This window comes from Pollicipes pollicipes, unplaced genomic scaffold, assembly GCF_011947565.3.
Source record: "Pollicipes pollicipes isolate AB1234 unplaced genomic scaffold, Ppol_2.1 Scaffold_6138;HRSCAF=7277_pilon_pilon_pilon, whole genome shotgun sequence".
Taxonomy (NCBI): domain Eukaryota; kingdom Metazoa; phylum Arthropoda; class Thecostraca; order Pollicipedomorpha; family Pollicipedidae; genus Pollicipes; species Pollicipes pollicipes.
The window spans coordinates 9,095,875-9,115,179 of NW_023596818.1; the positions used below are offsets into that span (position 1 = coordinate 9,095,875).

At 48.9% G+C, this 19,305-nt stretch overlaps 2 protein-coding genes across 2 annotated transcripts; both read right to left on the bottom strand.

Moving 5' to 3' along the window:
* Positions 1–3,321: 3,321 nt before the first annotated feature.
* On the bottom strand, positions 3,322–12,841 carry LOC119106165 (RNA-binding protein 14-like). Its single transcript, XM_037229774.1, has 5 exons — positions 12,830–12,841; positions 11,872–12,354; positions 9,170–9,220; positions 7,961–8,515; positions 3,322–4,106 (listed from the first exon to the last, which is right to left on the bottom strand). The coding sequence occupies exons 1-5, from the start codon at positions 12,839–12,841 to the stop codon at positions 3,513–3,515; spliced, it is 1,695 nt and encodes a 564-aa protein (XP_037085669.1). The 3' UTR covers positions 3,322–3,512.
* A 3,119-nt stretch (positions 12,842–15,960) lies between these two features.
* LOC119106168 (cuticle protein 7-like) lies at positions 15,961–16,603 on the bottom strand (the record flags this gene model as incomplete). The annotated part of the gene is made up of 1 exon (XM_037229777.1): positions 15,961–16,603. A coding segment is annotated over one exon (507 nt), but the record flags the coding sequence as incomplete, so codon positions are not given.
* Between the last annotated feature and the right edge of the window lie 2,702 nt (positions 16,604–19,305).

The following is a 19,305-nucleotide window of genomic DNA, read 5'->3' on the forward strand; positions in this document are numbered from 1 at the left end:
AGGCGGTGACCACAGGCGCGGCGTAAGCGGCAGCGGCAGGCGCAGCGTAGGTAGCAGCCACGGGGGCGGCGTGGCCAGCAGCCACGGGGGCGGCGTAGCCAGCAGCCACGGGGGCGGCGTAGCCAGCAGCCAGTGGAGCGACGCCGTACGAGCCGTATCTGGCGTAGGCGGGAGCGGCCGCAGTGAAGCCGTAGCTGAATCGAGCTCCGACGGCAGGTGCCACGTAGGAGGCACGCGCGGCCACGATCAGCGCACACACAATCTGAAACAGCAGCAGAGACGAATATTGGCAAATTGGCATCAGCAAACGACTTTACCAAAAAGCAAATGGCGGGAACTAAGCAGAGAAATCAGTAGACGCGTAAGTGGATGTATTCAAGAAGTAGCGTAGCGACAATGTCCCTGTGGATAAGATGTTTCTGCACATTCAACGTGAAGAGTCAACAAGTTTGGATGTTCTTAAAAGAGCTTCATATGCGTCTGGAATTAGTTTACACGGATTGCTTTGAACCAATGATGCGCTATAAACTGATGCTGGATTAGGCAAATGAAAGGCTTTTCAGGTTTTGTGCATTGTACTAAGTCTTAATTGCGATGTCACAGATATGAACAGCTTACTTTTGCATGTTTGGCGCGGAGCGTCAACTAAGTTGGAATGTTCTTAAAAGAAGTTAACATGCATCTGGAATTAGTCTACACGGATTGCTTTAAGTTAACCATGCATTGTCAAATTATGCTGGAGTAGGCAAATAAAAAGCTTTGAAGGTTTTGTAAATTGCACGAGTGCTAATTGTGATGCCACAAATACGAACAACTTAAGCCCTCCAACGATGTTTTGCATAGCACGGCCTTACAGTTGCTGGCGCATTGTCACCCGGCATGACGGCAGTGTGCGGTCTGATCGCTCCCACTCACCAGGGCCTGCATGATGTCTGACAGAGGAGGTCTTGCCGTGAGGAGTGGCTGCTGTCGGCGCCGGCGCCGTCTTTATAGTGGGGCCAGGGCCGGCCTCGCCCGTGTCTGGCCCTGGCTGACACACGCAATACACGTGCTCTCATTACAAGGCGATGGCCATTTGCCATGCTAGTCTTTTGAACAAACTGGAGTGAACAAAAACGTCATTCAGCTTGACATGAGGTTAGTGCGCATCATATGGACCAACAACAATTGAAAGTGTTTAAACTCATTATTACAAAGTCTTGTGGGCATGCCACTAAGTTTTGCTGAAGTCTTTGTATCATGCGGCCAGATTTTGAAATGCTGTTATTCCCATTGTTGTGGGCTCAATCTTTTTGTGGCTATCCATGAAATAGCCACTAAACGATCAGCTACCAGACGTGCAGTCGATCCTTGGCCATCATTTACTAACTGTACTAACTCCTTAGTCTTAAGTAAATTGTGATGCACACAGCAAACGCTGATTGCTCTGACGCATTGACTTGGGCCTCCTGCGTGCTCGCCTCCTGAACTGTCTTATGCATGTCTTGACATATATTTATTGAACCTTGCAGTGCTCCACTTGCCATCCGAAATATTCTGTAGTGCCCATGTGCTCGGAACAGCCCTATCAGTAGAACAATACGCCACTTACGCTATTATAGCTGATAACCCCAGCACGGAATCTGATAGTACCTGCAAAGTGACCACAATTCAAAAGCGTGTTAAGACAAACCGCATGCATTGTTCAGACCCGAAGACTGGATTAGAGGATGTTATACTGTAATGACTGCATTTAGGATTTCGTTCTCCCACTGGTTGAATTCATGTATGTTCGCGCGAAAACGTTTCTCTCGGCACGACACGTCAAACAAAGGCACATTCTCAAAAAGGTGAAGTGCAACGGGCCAAATATCTTCACGTCTACAAAACAAAGGTCCACATTAAGAGTAGGTAAAAGAAGAATGTACACGTAGAACATCGTGAGTTGGTTCCTCTGCTGGTGGATCACTGCTCTCAACTGACAAATATTTGAAGCGTAACTCCCACTTTTTTCATTGCCGGCGGCTCTGTTTCCTATGTATGTCATAGTTGAAGCAAAAATATAGCAAAAACATTTGTAACGGCTGCCTGATCGCCACGATGGCTTTTCTTTCACGTTATATCTTGAGTAATGTATAGGTTTCTCTATTCGCGTAAGATCGCAACATAACAAGTCGCCAAGTGCAAAAAAACAAAACAAAAACTGTACAACACCTATCGAAACAGGGCAAGATGTCGAGGAGCCGGCATTGCAGAAGTCCCAGGCCAGCACATTTTGTCATTCCATGACAACGGCAAATAAGTTATTCAACAGCACAAATGTTTGTCTCAGAGTGCAAACAACTTAATGGAGAAAGTAATAGTAGGACAAACGTCGAATTTTCGGGAAAATTGCAATTTTTAAAGCTTTACAACATCACATCTACGAGACCGTGCCTTCTGGCGACACGAAAATTAAACAGACGTGTTCAGTGCCTGATTCAGAATGGGATGCATTTGTTTATGTCTTTTGAGCATACATTTATGATATATGGCTCTGTCAATGAGGCAATGTCGGCGCAGCGCGCGTGTGCCGCGGCATCAGGGCCGCCCACCGCGCGCACCAGCCGCAGATAGCCGTGCAGTGTTGCTAAATTAAATCGCCGCTGCTCCAAAGCTAGAAAAGCTAGACACGCATTTTTGGTGTCAAAACACACACAATGTATGTCCCATAGGCCTCCGAAGGTGTCGGTCATTTCGCTCAGAATGCCTCAAGGGTACCCTCAAAAACCTTAATTAGGGGTTGTATCACCCCTCCCCCCCCCCCCCTAATATCAGAGCGAGTGCCAAGGTGTTCACCATTAATGCAGAGCCGAGTGTCAACTGTCCCTGTTTGCTTCGAGTTTCAGGAAAGATTCATTTTGGATCTCACCAACTGGCCTGACTGACAGAAACCCAAAGTTAAGTTAAAAAAGCAAAAAACCACCCTTGGTAGAGCCGGGCAGCCTTCCTCTCTCTAATGCAGTGATAGCGGCGGGCATGTCGGGTGACAATGCAAAACATTGCTGCCGAAAGTGTCCTTTCCCCGATGAGTGTAGTTGTATTTCCAGAAGACGCTATGCAGGTGCTTTACGTGTACGTAACTTTTACTGGGATGAACACATTACGGTTATACCTAACATGCTGAAATAACTGTGAGCTGCGGAAGCTGTGAATTTTTTGCTAGAAATGTGGTTCCTGGCCCACGTTTTCCGCGGATCCAAGTCTTTCGGCTCCATTCAAAAGTCACACAAAGAAGGAGATTCGTTTTCACCACAGCACAAATGTATTTTCTTTGAGGCACCAACAAAGCACGATGAACCAGGGACATATCGATGGGGTCGATACTCATCACATATAGAACAATGACGCAGACAAATGACAACGGAGCACCGCCACGACGATGAAGCGGGGCCGAGACTGACTCGACATCGAGTCCTACCGGCTGGTGCAGTTCTCCTCACTGTGGACGACCGTCTCTGCAGGCCCAGAAGGGTAACTCGGCTTTGGACACTTTAGTGGACAGCGGCGCGAGCCAGGGCCTCGGCGTGCGCGGCGAAGTGGGCCGACTTGGCTGCGGCCACCTCGGGCGTGTCGGCCACGTAACCCGGGCCGGCCGGGCCCACCGGCAGGTTGGTGCCCGCCACGCGGAAGCCCAGCGCGTCCGAGACGTAGTCCACCTTCTGCGGCAGGCCGTAGGAGTCCACATAGCTGTAGGAGCCGCGCACCACGCCGTCGGCCGTCTTCACCTCGTTCTTGGCCGAGTTGATGTCGGCGTAGCCGTAGTTGTACTGACCCAGCTCGTCCTGCGAGTGGTGCTGCGCGCTACTAGCTACAGGCGCGGCATAGGCGGTGGCCACAGGCGCGGCATAGGTGGTGGCCAAACGCGTGGTGTAAGCGGCAGCGGCAGGCGCAGCGTAGGTGGCAGCCACAGGGGCGGCGTAAGCAGCAGCCACGGGGGCGGCGTACGTGGCAGCCAGGGGAGCGACGCCGTACGAGCCGTATCTGGCGTAGGCGGGCGCCGCCGCAGTGAAGCCGTAGCTGAATCGAGCTCCGACGGCAGGTGCCACGTAGGAGGCACGCGCGGCCACGATCAGCGCACACACAATCTGAAACAGCAGCAGAGGCGGATATCGGCGAATCGGCACCAGCAAGCGCTTTCGCCCAAAGTAAATAGCGTGAACGAAGCAGTGTAGCTAGTGGGCACGTATACGAATATGTTTAAGAGGTAACGCAGTGACAATGTGCCTTGTGGATAAGGTACTTTTACACATTTGGTGCGGAGCGTCAGCTATGTCTGAATGTTCTTAGAAGGGCTTTACCGTCCTCAAAAACTAGTTAGTGACTACAAAATTACAAAACCTAGTAACTAGTACACGGATTAATTTGAACCAATCATGTGTTATCAAATGATGTCGATTAGGCCAATGGCAGGTTTTGTAAGTTGCGTGGGTTTTAATTGCAGTACCACATCTCTGAACTGTCTAAGTCTTGTAAAGCTGCCTTGTGTAGAACCGCCTCACAGGTGCTGGCGTATCGTCGCCCGGCATGACGGCGGTGTACGGTCTGTTCGCTCCCACTCACCAGGGCCTGCATGGTGTCTGACAGAGGAGGTCTTGCCGTGGGGAGTGGCTGCTGTCGGCGCCGGCGCCGTCTTTATAGTGCGGCCGGGCCGGCCTCGCCCGTGTCTGGCCCTGGCTGACACACGCAATACACGTGCTCTCATTACAAGGCAGAGGCAATTTGCCATGCCATCCTTTTGAACAAAGTGGAGCGGACAAGAACATCATTCAGCTTGACCTGGTGCAAACGCGTGTCACATTACTTAACAGCAAGTAAAAGTGGATTTGAGTCATGATTATAAATGCCATGTGAACGTACCATAAGAAGTGGCGAAATCCACGCATATTGTGAACTGATTTTGACAAATCTTACGCTGTGATTCCCACTGTTGTGGCATAAATGGTTAAGTGTCTATCCATGAAACGTCTACCCGACGCGCGGTCTCACCTTAGTCATCGTTGACAAGCTGTATCAATTATTTAGACCCAATTAATTTTGACACCCACAGCAGACCCTGTCCGCTCTGACGTATAAACTGGAGCCCCCTGCGTCCTTGCCTCCCGAATTGCTTCGTGAATGTCTGAACGGATCTTTATTGAAAGTCACATGCTTCCCTCACCATCCAGAATCTCCTGAAGTGCCCATGTACTCAGAACTGCCATATCACTAGAACCATACTTGACTTGTTCTACTACAACTGGTAACACCAACACTGAATTTGATGGCACTTGCAGAGTAATACACTATTCAAAATTGTGTTAAGAAGAAACACATGCCTTTTTGAAAGCTGAAGGCTGGATTCCAGGATGTTTTATGGTGATGACTGCATCTAAGATGTGGTGTCTGCATTCGTTGATTTCAAACCCTTCACGCGAGAGCATTTCTTACAGCACGCTACGTCATACAGAAACACATCATCAAAAAGATTGAGTGCAACGGCAAAAAACTTGCAAAAAAATTTGAGTGCAACGGCAAAAAATATTGCGTAGCCTTGACACCTTGAGACTGAATGCAAGTAGAATATACGCGCAGAGCATCGTGACTCAGGCTCTCTGCTGGTGAACCACAGCTCTATGCTGACGAACGTTGGAAACACGTTTGATTTTATCTTAATTGCCAGCGATTTTGTGTCATGCTCATGTCATGTTTCATAGATAACTACCACAAAATACTTTCTACTGTCAGGTGATTGTGACGACTGGCTTTTCTCTAGTGTTTTAGCTTGGCCATTGTATAGTTTTCCCTATTCGAGTGAGATCGCAACGTAAAAAGTCGTCAATTGCCAAAAGGACAGCTGCACAGCACGTATCGAAACGGAGCAACATATCGAAGAGCCGGTGTTGCAGAAGGTTCAGGCCAGCACATTTTGACATGCGATGATAACGCCAGCAAAGTTATTCAACACTACAGTTGTTCGTCCAAGAAGACAAACAATTACGTGGAGAAGTGAACCCTCGCCCTGATTCACCATTTTGCATAACACGGACTCATAGGGGGATAAGAGGTTTTGCGTCACCACCCTGGCGATTCCAAACTAATGAAAATATGTTTCATAAAAATGTCAGTGGATCTTTTTTAACGAGATCTCGCTCTTGTTACCAGTTCTTGTGTTGTTAAGTTAATGAATGATTCCAATATGACAAATCAAAGGCCGAGTTTGGGGGAAAATCGCAATTTTTCAGCATTCACAACCTCAAACCTACGAAACCGTGCCTTTTGGCGACACGTAACTGATGCGGACATGTTCTGTGTACGATTCTGAATGGAATTGATGCATATTTTTATGTCTTTACAGCATGCATCTATAATATATGGCTCTTTTGATGTAATAATGTTGGCGTGCTGCGTGCGCACCGTGTCATCGTCGGTTACCGCCCGCTGCCCGCGCCAGCCGTGGATCGCCGTGCAGTGCCCGTTAAAAACCACCGTTGCTCCGAAACAGAAAAGCTAGCAATACGTTTTTGGTCTCCGAACGCGCGCAATGCAGGTCACATAGGCTTCTGAAAATGTAGGTCCTTTTGCTCAGCATGACTGAAAGATACCTCAATGAAGCGTTAAAAACGTCAGGAGAGTTTGCATTATCCCCCCCCCCCCCTCTACCAGGGCGGGGGTTAAAGCGTGCTACCATTCATGCGGAGCAGAATGTGAACTGTCAGTCTTTGCTTTTGCTTTAGGAAGGATTGAAATCGAACAACAGCAAGTGGAGCGCAAATTAATACCCAAACTAATTGTACATTAAAGGCCCTGTAGGCGAGTTTAGCGCTGATAGGTGACCCATGAAAAGCACAGGCACTAACACTCACTTGTTAGGGCCTATTCCCGGTTTTGAGGTGTCGTGGGTGGTCTTTGGTACTGCACTGCTTCCTGCACTTAAAACCGGCCTGACTGACGGAAGAAACTTAAAGTCAAGTAATAAAAAAACATCAACCGCTGGTAGAAAAACAACATGATACAGATGATACAGCAGAGTAAGCCCTCTCTCTTCAATGCAAGAATAGCGGCAGACACGTTTGATGGCAATAAAAACGTCGACAAAGATAGCCTTTCCCGGAGGAGTGTAGTTGTTTTTCCAAACGCATTTTATAGGCGTTTCGTGTGTGCATAACTTTAGTTGCAACGACCGTAATGCGATTATACCTAGAGTGCTTTAATTGCTGTGAGCTGATGTACATATGAAGTTATGAAATAGAAGTACGTCAGTTGTTAAGTGCATTCGCGAGGAACAATGCGCACGTAGATAAAGCAGTATCATCAACCCTGTTTCTGGAATAAAACCAGGGAAATAAAGATATAGATTCGCCGATATTTGAGCAACATGCTTTTATCAAAACGAGTAGAAGAAGTGAAGTGACTTCTGCAATTCGTGTCGATAAAGCCGTGTTGCCGAAATAGGAATGGATCTATATTCCCATTCTCCTGGTGTTTCTTTAAGGAATCAGGATATCACTAATACCTTAACCCGAAATGTGATTAATAATGTCATTATCTGCAGATCAAAGCCTTTCGTCTTCATTCATATGTTACAAAAAGAACAAGATTCGTTTTCACCACAGCACAAATGTATTTTCGTTGAGGCACCAACAAAGCACGATGAACCAGGGACATATCGATGGGGTCGATACTCATCACATATAGAACAATGACGCAGACAAATGACAACGAAGCACCGCCACGCCCATGAAACGCGACCGAAACTGACTCAACATCGAGTCCTATCGACTGGTGCAGTTCTCTTCACGGTGGGCGACCGTCTCTGCAGGCCCAGAAGGGTAACTTGGCTTTGGACATTTCAGTGGACGGCGGCGCGAGCCAGAGCCTCGGCGTGCGCGGCGAAGTGGGCCGACTTGGCGGCGGCCACCTCGGGCGTGTCGGCCACGTGACCCGGGCCGGCCGGGCCCACCGGCAGGTTGGTGCCCGCCACGCGGAAGCCCAGCGCGTCAGAGACGTAGTCGACCTTCTGCGGCAGGCCGTAGGCGTCCACGTAGCTGTAGGAGCCGCGCACCACCCCGTCGGCCGTCTTCACCTCGTTCTTGGCCGAGTTGATGTCGGCGTAGCCGTAGTTGTACTGACCCAGCTCGTCCTGCGAGTGGTGCTGCGCGCTGCTAGCCACAGGCGCGGCATAAGCCGTGGCTACAGGTGCCGCATAGGCGGTGGCCACAGGCACGGCGTAAGCGGCAGCGGCAGGCGCAGCGTAGGTAGCAGCCACGGGGGCGGCGTAGGTAGCAGCCACGGGGGCGGCGTAGGTAGCAGCCACAGGGGCGGTGTAGGCAGCAGCCACGGGGGCAGCGTAGCCAGCAGCCACGGGGGCGGCGTAGCCAGCAGCCAGGGGAGCGACGCCGTACGAGCCGTATCTGGCGTAGGCGGGCGCCGCCGCAGTGAAGCCGTAGCTGAATCGAGCTCCGACGGCAGGTGCCACGTAGGAGGCACGCGCGGCCACGATCAGCGCACACACAATCTGAAACAGCAGCAGATACGAATATTGGCAAATTGGCATCAGAAAACGCCTTTACCAAAAAGCAAATGGCGGGAACTAAGCAGAGAAATCAGTAGACGCGTAAGTGAATGTATTCAAGAAGTAGCGTAGCGACAATGTCCCTTGTGGATAAGATGTTTCTGCACATTCAACGTGAAGAGTCAACAAGTTTGGATGTTCTTAAAAGAGCTTCATATGCGTCTGGAATTAGTTTATACGGATTGCTTTGAACCAATGATGTGCCATAAACTGATGCTGGATTACGCAACTGAAAGGCTTTTCAGGTTTTGTGCATTGTACTAAGTCTTTATTGCGATGTCACAGATATGAACAGCTTACTTTTGCATGTTTGGCGCGGAGCGTCAACTAAGTTGGCATGTTCTTAAAAGAAGTTAACATGCATCTGGAATTAGTCTACACGGATTGCTTGAAGTCAACCATGCATTGTCAAATTATGCTGGATTAGGCAAATAAAAAGCTTTGAAGGTTTTGTAAATTGCACGAGTGCTAATTGCGATGCCACAAATACGAACAACTTAAGCCCTCCAACGATGTTTTGCATAGCACGGCCTTACAGTTGCTGGCGCATCGTCGCCCGGCATGACGGCAGTGTGCGGTCTGATCGCTCCTACTCACCAGGGCCCGCATGATGTCTGACAGAGGAGGTCTTGCCGTGAGGAGCGGCTGCTGTCGGCGCCGGCGCCGTCTTTATAGTGCGGCCGGGGCCGGCCTCGCCCGTGTGTGGCCCTGGCTGACACACACAATATACGTGCTCTCATTACAAGGCGATGGCCATTTGCCATGCTAGTCTTTTGAACAAACTGGAGTGAACAAAAACGTCATTCAGCTTGACATGAGGTTAGTGCGCATCATATGGACCAACAACAATTGAAAGTGTCTTAACTCATTATTTCAAAGTCTTGTGGGTATGCCACTAAGTTTTGCTGAAGTCTGTGTATCATGCGGCCAGATTTTGAAATGCTGTTATTCCCATTGTTGTGGGCTCAATCTTTTTGTGGCTATCCATGAAATAGCCACTAAACGATCAGCTACCAGACGTGCAGTCGATCCTTGGCCATCATTTACTAAGTGTACTAACTCCTTAGTCTTAAGTAAATTGTGATGCACACAGCAAACGCTGATTGCTCTGACGCATTGACTTGGGCCTCCTGCGTGCTCGCCTCCTGAACTGTCTTATGCATGTCTTGACATATATTTATTGAACCTTGCAGTGCTCCACTTGCCATCCGAAATATTCTGTAGTGCCCATGTGCTCGGAACAGCCCTATCAGTAGAACAATACGCCACTTACGCTATTATAGCTGATAACCCCAGCACGGAATCTGATAGTACCTGCAAAGTGACCACAATTCAAAAGCGTGTTAAGACAAACCGCATGCATTGTTCAGACCCGAAGACTGGATTAGAGGATGTTATATTGTACTGACTGCATTTAGGATTTCGTTCTCCCACTGGTTGAATTCATGTATGTTCGCGCGAAAACGTTTCTCTCGGCACGACACGTCAAACAAAGGCACATTCTCAAAAAGGTGAAGTGCAACGGGCCAAATATCTTCACGTCTACAAAACAAAGGTCCACATTAAGAGTAGGTAAAAGAAGAATGTACACGTAGAACATCGTGAGTTGGTTCCTCTGCTGGTGGATCACTGCTCTCAACTGACAAATATTTGAAGCGCAACTCCCACTTTTTTCATTACCGACGGCTCTGTTTCCTATGTATGTCATAGTTGAAGCAAAAATATAGCAAAAACATTTGTAACGGCTGCCTGATCGCCACGATGGCTTTTCTTTCACGTTATATCTTGAGTAATGTATAGGTTTCTCTATTCGCGTAAGATCGCAACATAACAAGTCGCCAAGTGCAAAAAAACAAAACAAAAACTGTACAACACCTATCGAAACAGGGCAAGATGTCGAGGAGCCGGCATTGCAGAAGTCCCAGGCCAGCACATTTTGTCATTCCATGACAACGGCAAATAAGTTATTCAACAGCACAAATGTTTGTCTCAGAGTGCAAACAACTTAATGGAGAAAGTAATAGTAGGACAAACGTCGAATTTTCGGGAAAATTGCAATTTTTAAAGCTTTACAACATCACATCTACGAGACCGTGCCTTCTGGCGACACGAAAATTAAACAGACGTGTTCAGTGCCTGATTCAGAATGGGATGCATTTGTTTATGTCTTTTGAGCATACATTTATGATATATGGCTCTGTCAATGAGGCAATGTCGGCGCAGCGCGCGTGTGCCGCGGCATCAGGGCCGCCCACCGCGCGCACCAGCCGCAGATAGCCGTGCAGTGTTGCTAAATTAAATCGCCGCTGCTCCAAAGCTAGAAAAGCTAGACACGCATTTTTGGTGTCAAAACACACACAATGTATGTCCCATAGGCCTCCGAAGGTGTCGGTCATTTCGCTCAGCATGCCTCAAGGGTACCCTCAAAAACCTTAATTAGGGGTTGTATCACCCCCCCCCCCCCTAATATCAGAGCGAGTGCCAAGGTGTTCACCATTAATGCAGAGCCGAGTGTCAACTGTCCCTGTTTGCTTCGAGTTTCAGGAAAGATTCATTTTGGATCTCACCAACTGGCCTGACTGACGGAAACCCAAAGTTAAGTTAAAAAAGCAAAAAACCACCCTTGGTAGAGCCGGGCAGCCTTCCTCTCTCCAATGCAATGATAGCGGCGGGCATGTCGGGTGACAATGCAAAACATTGCTGCCGAAAGTGTCCTTTCCCCGATGAGTGTAGTTATATTTCCAGAAGACGCTATGCAGGTGCTTTACGTATACGTAACTTTTACTGGGATGAACACATTACGGTTATACCTAACATGCTTAAATAACTGTGAGCTGCGGAAACTGTGAATTTTTTGCTAGAAATGTGGTTCCTGGCCACGTTATCCGCGGATCCAAGTCTTTCGGTTCCATTCAAAAGTCACACAAAGAAGGAGATTCGTTTTCACCACAGCACAAATGTATTTTCTTTGAGGCACCAACAAAGCACGATGAACCAGGGACATATGGATGGGGTCGATACTCATCACATATAGAACAATGACGCAGACAAATGACAACGGAGCACCGCCACGACGATGAAGCGCGGCCGAGACTGACTCGACATCGAGTCCTACCGGCTGGTGCATTTCTCCTCACTGTGGACGACCGTCTCTGCAGGCCCAGAAGGGTAACTCGGCTTTGGACACTTTAGTGGACAGCGGCGCGAGCCAGAGCCTCGGCGTGCGCGGCGAAGTGGGCCGACTTGGCGGCGGCCACCTCGGGCGTGTCGGCCACGTAACCCGGGCCGGCCGGGCCCACCGGCAGGTTGGTGCCCGCCACGCGGAAGCCCAGCGCGTCCGAGACGTAGTCCACATTCTGCGGCAGGCCGTAGGAGTCCACATAGCTGTAGGAGCCGCGCACCACGCCGTCGGCCGTCTTCACCTCGTTCTTGGCCGAGTTGATGTCGGCGTAGCCGTAGTTGTACTGACCCAGCTCGTCCTGCGAGTGGTGCTGCGCGCTACTAGCTACAGGCGCGGCATAGGCGGTGGCCACAGGCGCGGCATAGGTGGTGGCCAAACGCGTGGTGTAAGCGGCAGCGGCAGGCGCAGCGTAGGTGGCAGCCACAGGGGCGGCGTAAGCAGCAGCCACGGGGGCGGCGTACGTGGCAGCCAGGGGAGCGACGCCGTACGAGCCGTATCTGGCGTAGGCGGGCGCCGCCGCAGTGAAGCCGTAGCTGAATCGAGCTCCGACGGCAGGTGCCACGTAGGAGGCACGCGCGGCCACGATCAGCGCACACACAATCTGAAACAGCAGCAGAGGCGGATATCGGCGAATCGGCACCAGCAAGCGCTTTCGCCCAAAGTAAATAGCGTGAACGAAGCAGTGTAGCTAGTGGGCACGTATACGAATATGTTTAAGAGGTAACGCAGTGACAACGTGCCTTGTGGATAAGGTACTTTTACACATTTGGTGCGGAGCGTCAGCTATGTCTGAATGTTCTTAGAAGGGCTTTACCGTCCTCAAAAACTAGTTAGTGACTACAAAACTACAAAACCTAGTAACAAGTGCACGGATTAATTTGAACCAATCATGTGTTATCAAATGATGTCGATTAGGCCAATGGCAGGTTTTGTAAGTTGCGTGGGTTTTAATTGCAGTACCACATCTCTGAACTGTCTAAGTCTTGTAAAGCTGCCTTGTGTAGAACCGCCTCACAGGTGCTGGCGTATCGTCGCCCGGCATGACGGCGGTGTACGGTCTGATCGCTCCCACTCACCAGAGCCTGCATGGTGTCTGACAGAGGAGGTCTTGCCGTGGGGAGTGGCTGCTGTCGGCGCCGGCGCCGTCTTTATAGTGCGGCCGGGCCGGCCTCGCCCGTGTCTGGCCCTGGCTGACACACGCAATACACGTGCTCTCATTACAAGGCAGAGGCAATTTGCCATGCCATCCTTTTGAACAAAATGGAGCGGACAAGAACATCATTCAGCTTGACCTGGTGTAAACGCGTGTCACATTACTTAACAGCAAGTAAAAGTGGATTTGAGTCATGATTATAAATGCCATGTGAACGTACCATAAGTGGTGGCGAAATCTACGCATATTGTGAACTGATTTTGACAAATCTTACGCTGTGATTCCCACTGTTGTGGCATAAATGGTTAAGTGGCTATCCATGAAACGTCTACCCGACGCGCGGTCTCACCTTAGTCATCGTTGACAAGCTGTATCAATTATTTAGACCCAATTAATTTTGACACCCACAGCAGACCCTGTCCGCTCTGACGTATAAACTGGAGCCCCCTGCGTCCTTGCCTCCCGAATTGCTTCGTGAATGTCTGAACGGATATTTATTGAAAGTCACATGCTTCCCTCGCCATCCGGAATATCCTGAAGTGCCCATGTACTCAGAACTGCCATACCACTAGAACCATACTTGACTTGCTCTACTACAACTAGTAACACCAACACTGAATTTGATAGCACTTGCAGAGTAATACACTATTGAAAATTGTGTTAAGAAGAAACACATGCCTCTTTGAAAGCTGAAGGCTGGATTCCAGGATGTTATATGGTGATGACTGCATCTAAGATGTGGTGTCTGCATTCGTTGATTTCAAACCTTTCACGCGAGAGCATTTCTTACAGCACGCTACGTCATACAGAAACACATCATCAAAAAGCTTGAGTGCAACGGCAAAAGTCTTGCCAAAAAACTTGAGTGCAACGGCAAAAAAGCTTGCGTAGCCTTGACACCTTGAGACTGAATGCAAGTAGAATATACACGCAGAGCATCGTGACTCAGGCTCTCTGCTGGTGAACCACAGCTCTATGCTGACGAACGTTGGAAACACGTTTGATTTTATCTTAATTGCCAGCGATTTTGTGTCATACTCATGTCATGTTTCATAGATAACTACCACAAAATACTTTCTACAGTCAGGTGATTGTGACGACTGGCTTTCCTATAGTGTTATAGCTTGGCCAATGTATAGTTTTCCCTATTCGAGTGAGATCGCAACGTGAAAAGTCGTCCATTGCCAAAAGGAAAGCTGCACAGCACGTATCGAAACGGAGCAACATGTCGAAGAGCCGGTGTTGCAAAAGGTTCAGACCATCACATTTTGACATGCGATGATAACGCCAGCAAAGTTATTCAACACTACATTTGTTCGTCCAAGAAGACAAACAATTACGTGGAGAAATGAACCCTCGCCCTGGTTCACCATTTTGCATAACACGGACTCTTAGGGGGATAAGAGGTTATGCGTCACCACCCTGGCGATTCCAAACTAATGAAAATATGTTTCATAAAAATGTCAGTGGATCTTTTTTAACGAGATCTCGCTCTTGTTGCCAGTTCTTCTGGTGTTAAGTTAATGAATGATTCCAATATGGCAAATCAAAGGCCGAGTTTGGGGGAAAATCGCAATTTTTAAGCATTCACAACCTCAAACCTACGAAACCGTGCCTTTTGGCGACACGTAACTGATGCGGACATGTTCTGTGTTCGATTCTGAATGGAATTGATGCATATTTTTTTGTCTTTACAGCATGCATCTATAATATATGGATCTTTCGATGTAATAATGTTGGCGTGCTGCGTGCGCACCGCGTCATCGTCGGTTGCCGCCCGCTGCCCGCGCCAGCCGTCGATCGCCGTGCAGTGCCCGTTAAAAACCACCGTTGCTCCGAAACCAGAATAGCTAGCAACACGTTTTTGGTGTCCGAACGCGCGCAATGCAGGTCACATAGGCTTCTGAAAATGTAGGTCCTTTTGCTCAGCATGACTGAAAGATACCTCAATGAAGCGTTAAAAACGTCGGGAGAGTTTGCATTATCCCCCCCCCCCCTCTACCAGGGCGAGGGTTAAAGCGTGCTACCATTCATGCGGAGCAGAATGTGAACTGTCAGTCTTTGCTTTTGCTTTAGGAAGGATTGAAATCGAACGACAGCAAGTGGAGCGCAAATTAATACCCAGACTAATTGTACATTAAAGGCCCTGTAGGCGAGTTTAGCGCTGATAGGTGACCCAGAAAAGCACAGGCACTAACACTCACTTGTTAGGGCCTATTCCCGGTTTTGAGGTGTCGTGGGTGGTCTTTGGTACTGCACTGCTTCCTGCACTTAAAACCGGCCTGACTGACGGAAGAAACTTAAAGTCAAGTAATAAAAAAACATCAACCGCTGGTAGAAAAACAACATGATACAGATGATACAGCAGAGTAAGCCCTCTCTCTTCAATGCAAGAATAGCGGCAGATACGTTTGATGGCAATAAAAACGTCGACAAAGATAGCCTTTCCCGGAGGAGTGTAGTTGTTTTTCCAAACGCATTTTATAGGCGTTTCGTGTGTGCATAACTTTAGTTGCAACGACCGTAATGCGATTATACCTAGAGTGCTTTAATTGCTGTGAGCTGATGTACATATGAAGTTATGAAATAGAAGTACGTCAGTTGTTAAGTGCATTCGCGAGGAACAATGCGCACGTAGATAAAGCAGTATCATCAACCCTGTTTCTGGAATAAAACCAGGGAAATAAAGATATAGATTCGCCGATATTTGAGCAACATGCTTTTATCAAAACGAGTAGAAGAAGTGAAGTGACTTCTGCAATTCGTGTCGATAAAGCCGTGTTGCCGAAATAGGAATGGATCTATATTCCCATTCTCCTGGTGTTTCTTTAAGGAATCAGGATATCACTAATACCTTAACCCGAAATGTGATTAATAATGTCATTATCTGCAGATCAAAGCCTTTCGTCTTCATTCATATGTTACAAAAAGAACAAGATTCGTTTTCACCACAGCACAAATGTATTTTCGTTGAGGTACCAACAAAGCACGATGAACCAGGGACATATCGATGGGGTCGATACTCATCACATATAGAACAATGACGCAGACAAATGACAACGAAGCACCGCCACGCCCATGAAACGCGACCGAAACTGACTCGACATCGAGTCCTATCGACTGGTGCAGTTCTCTTCACGGTGGGCGACCGTCTCTGCAGGCCCAGAAGGGTAACTTGGCTTTGGACATTTCAGTGGACGGCGGCGCGAGCCAGAGCCTCGGCGTGCGCGGCGAAGTGGGCCGACTTGGCGGCGGCCACCTCGGGCGTGTCGGCCACGTGACCCGGGCCGGCCGGGCCCACCGGCAGGTTGGTGCCCGCCACGCGGAAGCCCAGCGCGTCAGAGACGTAGTCGACCTTCTGCGGCAGGCCGTAGGCGTCCACGTAGCTGTAGGAGCCGCGCACCACCCCGTCGGCCGTCTTCACCTCGTTCTTGGCCGAGTTGATGTCGGCGTAGCCGTAGTTGTACTGACCCAGCTCGTCCTGCGAGTGGTGCTGCGCGCTGCTAGCCACAGGCGCGGCATAAGCCGTGGCTACAGGTGCCGCATAGGCGGTGGCCACAGGCACGGCGTAAGCGGCAGCGGCAGGCGCAGCGTAGGTAGCAGCCACAGGGGCGGCGTAGGTAGCAGCCACGGGGGCGGCGTAGGTAGCAGCCACAGGGGCGGTGTAGGCAGCAGCCACGGGGGCGGCGTAGCCAGCAGCCACGGGGGCGGCGTAGCCAGCAGCCAGGGGAGCGACGCCGTACGAGCCGTATCTGGCGTAGGCGGGAGCGGCCGCAGTGAAGCCGTAGCTGAATCGAGCTCCGACGGCAGGTGCCACGTAGGAGGCACGCGCGGCCACGATCAGCGCACACACAATCTGAAACAGCAGCAGATACGAATATTGGCAAATTGGCATCAGAAAACGCCTTTACCAAAAAGCAAATGGCGGGAACTAAGCAGAGAAATCAGTAGACGTGTAAGTGAATGTATTCAAGAAGTAGCGTAGCGACAATGTCCCTTGTGGATAAGATGTTTCTGCACATTCAACGTGAAGAGTCAACAAGTTTGGATGTTCTTAAAAGAGCTTCATATGCGTCTGGAATTAGTTTACACGGATTGCTTTGAACCAATGATGTGCCATAAACTGATGCTGGATTAGGCAAATGAAAGGCTTTTCAGGTTTTGTGCATTGCACTAGGTCTTAATTGCGATCTGACAGATATGAACAGCTTACTTTTGCATGTTTGGCGCGGAGCGTCAACTAAGTTTGAATGTTCTTAAAAGCAGTTAACATGCATCTAGAATTAGTCTACACGGATTGCTTCAAGTCAACCATGCAGTGTCAAATTATGCTGGATTAGGCATATAAAAGGCTTTGAAGGTTTTGTAAATTGCACGAGTGCTAATTGTGATGCCACAAATACGAACAACTTAAGCCCTCCAACGATGTTTTGCATAGCACGGCCTTACAGTTGCTGGCGCATTGTCACCCGGCATGACGGCAGTGTGCGGTCTGATCGCTCCCACTCACCAGGGCCCGCATGATGTCTGACAGAGGAGGTCTTGCCGTGAGGAGTGGCTGCTGTCGGCGCCGGCGCCGTCTTTATAGTGGGGCCAGGGCCGGCCTCGCCCGTGTCTGGCCCTGGTTGACACACGCAATACACGTGCTCTCATTACAATGCTATGGTCATTTGTACTGCAAGTTTTTTAAACAAACTGGAGCGAACAGGAGCATCATTCAGCTTGACATGATGTTAGTGCGCATCATATGGACCAACAACAAATCGAAGTGTTTTAACTCATTATTACGATGTCATGTGGCCATACCACTAAGTTGTGCGGAAAGTTATGTATCATGCGGCCAGGTTTGGAGAAATGTTAGGCTGTTATTCCCGTTGTTGTGGAATAAATCGTATAGTGGCTGGCTATGAAATAGCCACTAAGTGATCATCTATCAGACGCGCAGTCAAACCTTGGCCATCATTGACCAACTGTACTAACTCCTCAGTCTTAAGTAAATTGTGATGCCCACAGAAAACGCTGCTTGCTCTGATGCACTGACTTAGGCCTCCTGCGTCCCTGCCTCCTTAATTGTCTTATGCATGTCTTGACATATATTTATTGAACCTTGCAGTGCTTCACTTGCCATCCAACATATTTTGTACAGTACATGTGCTCAGAACTGCCCTATCAGCAGAACAATACGCCATTTACGCCATTATAGCTCATAACCCCAGCACGGAATCCGATGGTACTAGAAGAGTGATACACTTTTGAAAGGCGTGTTGAGACAAATGGCATGCCTTTTTTCGGAACCGAACGCTGCGTTAGAGGATGTTATATTGTAATGATTGCATTTAGGATTTCGTGCTCGCACTCTTTGATTTCATGTATGTCCACGCGGAAAAAAAATTTCGGAACGCTGCGCCATAAAAAAGCAAACGACAAATTAAGTTATTCAACGGCCCAGTTGTTTGCCTCAGAGGGCAGACAATTTAATGGAGAAGGTTATCGCAGGCTAAACGTCGATTTTTCAGGAACATTACTAATTTTAAGGCTTTACAACATCACATCTCCAAGATCATGCCTTCTGGCGACACGAAACTTAAACAGGCGTGTTCCGTCTTCGATTCTGAATGGGATGCTTTTATTTAGGTCTTTTGAGCACACACTAATAATATATGGCTCTGTCAATGAAGCAATGTTGGCCTACCGCGCGCGTGCCGCGGCATCATCGAGTGCCGCCCGCCGCGCGCACCAGCCGTAGATCGCCGTGCAGTGTTGCTAGAGTAGACCGCCGCTGCACCGCAACTAAAAAAAACAAAACAGAAACACATTTTCGGTGTTAAAACCTATGCAGTGCATGTCCCATAGGCTACCAAAGATGTAGGTCATTTATTCGGCATGCCTGAAGGGTATCCTCAAAAAACTTAATTTGGGGTTGTGTCACCCCCCTCCCCTTCATATCAGAGCGAGTGTTAAGGTGGACCACCATTAATGCAGACCCGAGTGTCAACTGTCCATCTTTGCTTCGAGACAGCAGATGGCCTCATCAGACCGACAGAAACTCAAAGTTAAGTTAAAAAGGCAAAAACAGCCGTTGGTAGAATAACAGCATAGTACGGATAAAACCGCCGGGCAACCTTCTTCTCTCCAGTGCAATGATAGCGGCGGGCATGCCGGGTGACAACGCGAAACAATGCTGCCGAAATTGTTCTTTCCCCGATGAGTGTAGTTGTATTTCCAGAAGACGCTATGCAGGTGCTTTACGTGTACATAACTTTTGCTGGGATGAACACATTACGGTTATAGCTAACATGCTTAACTTACCGTGAGCTGCGGTAACTGTGAATTTTTAGCTAGAAATGTGGTTCATGGCCCACGTTATCCGCAGATCCAAGTCTTTCGGCTCCATTCAAA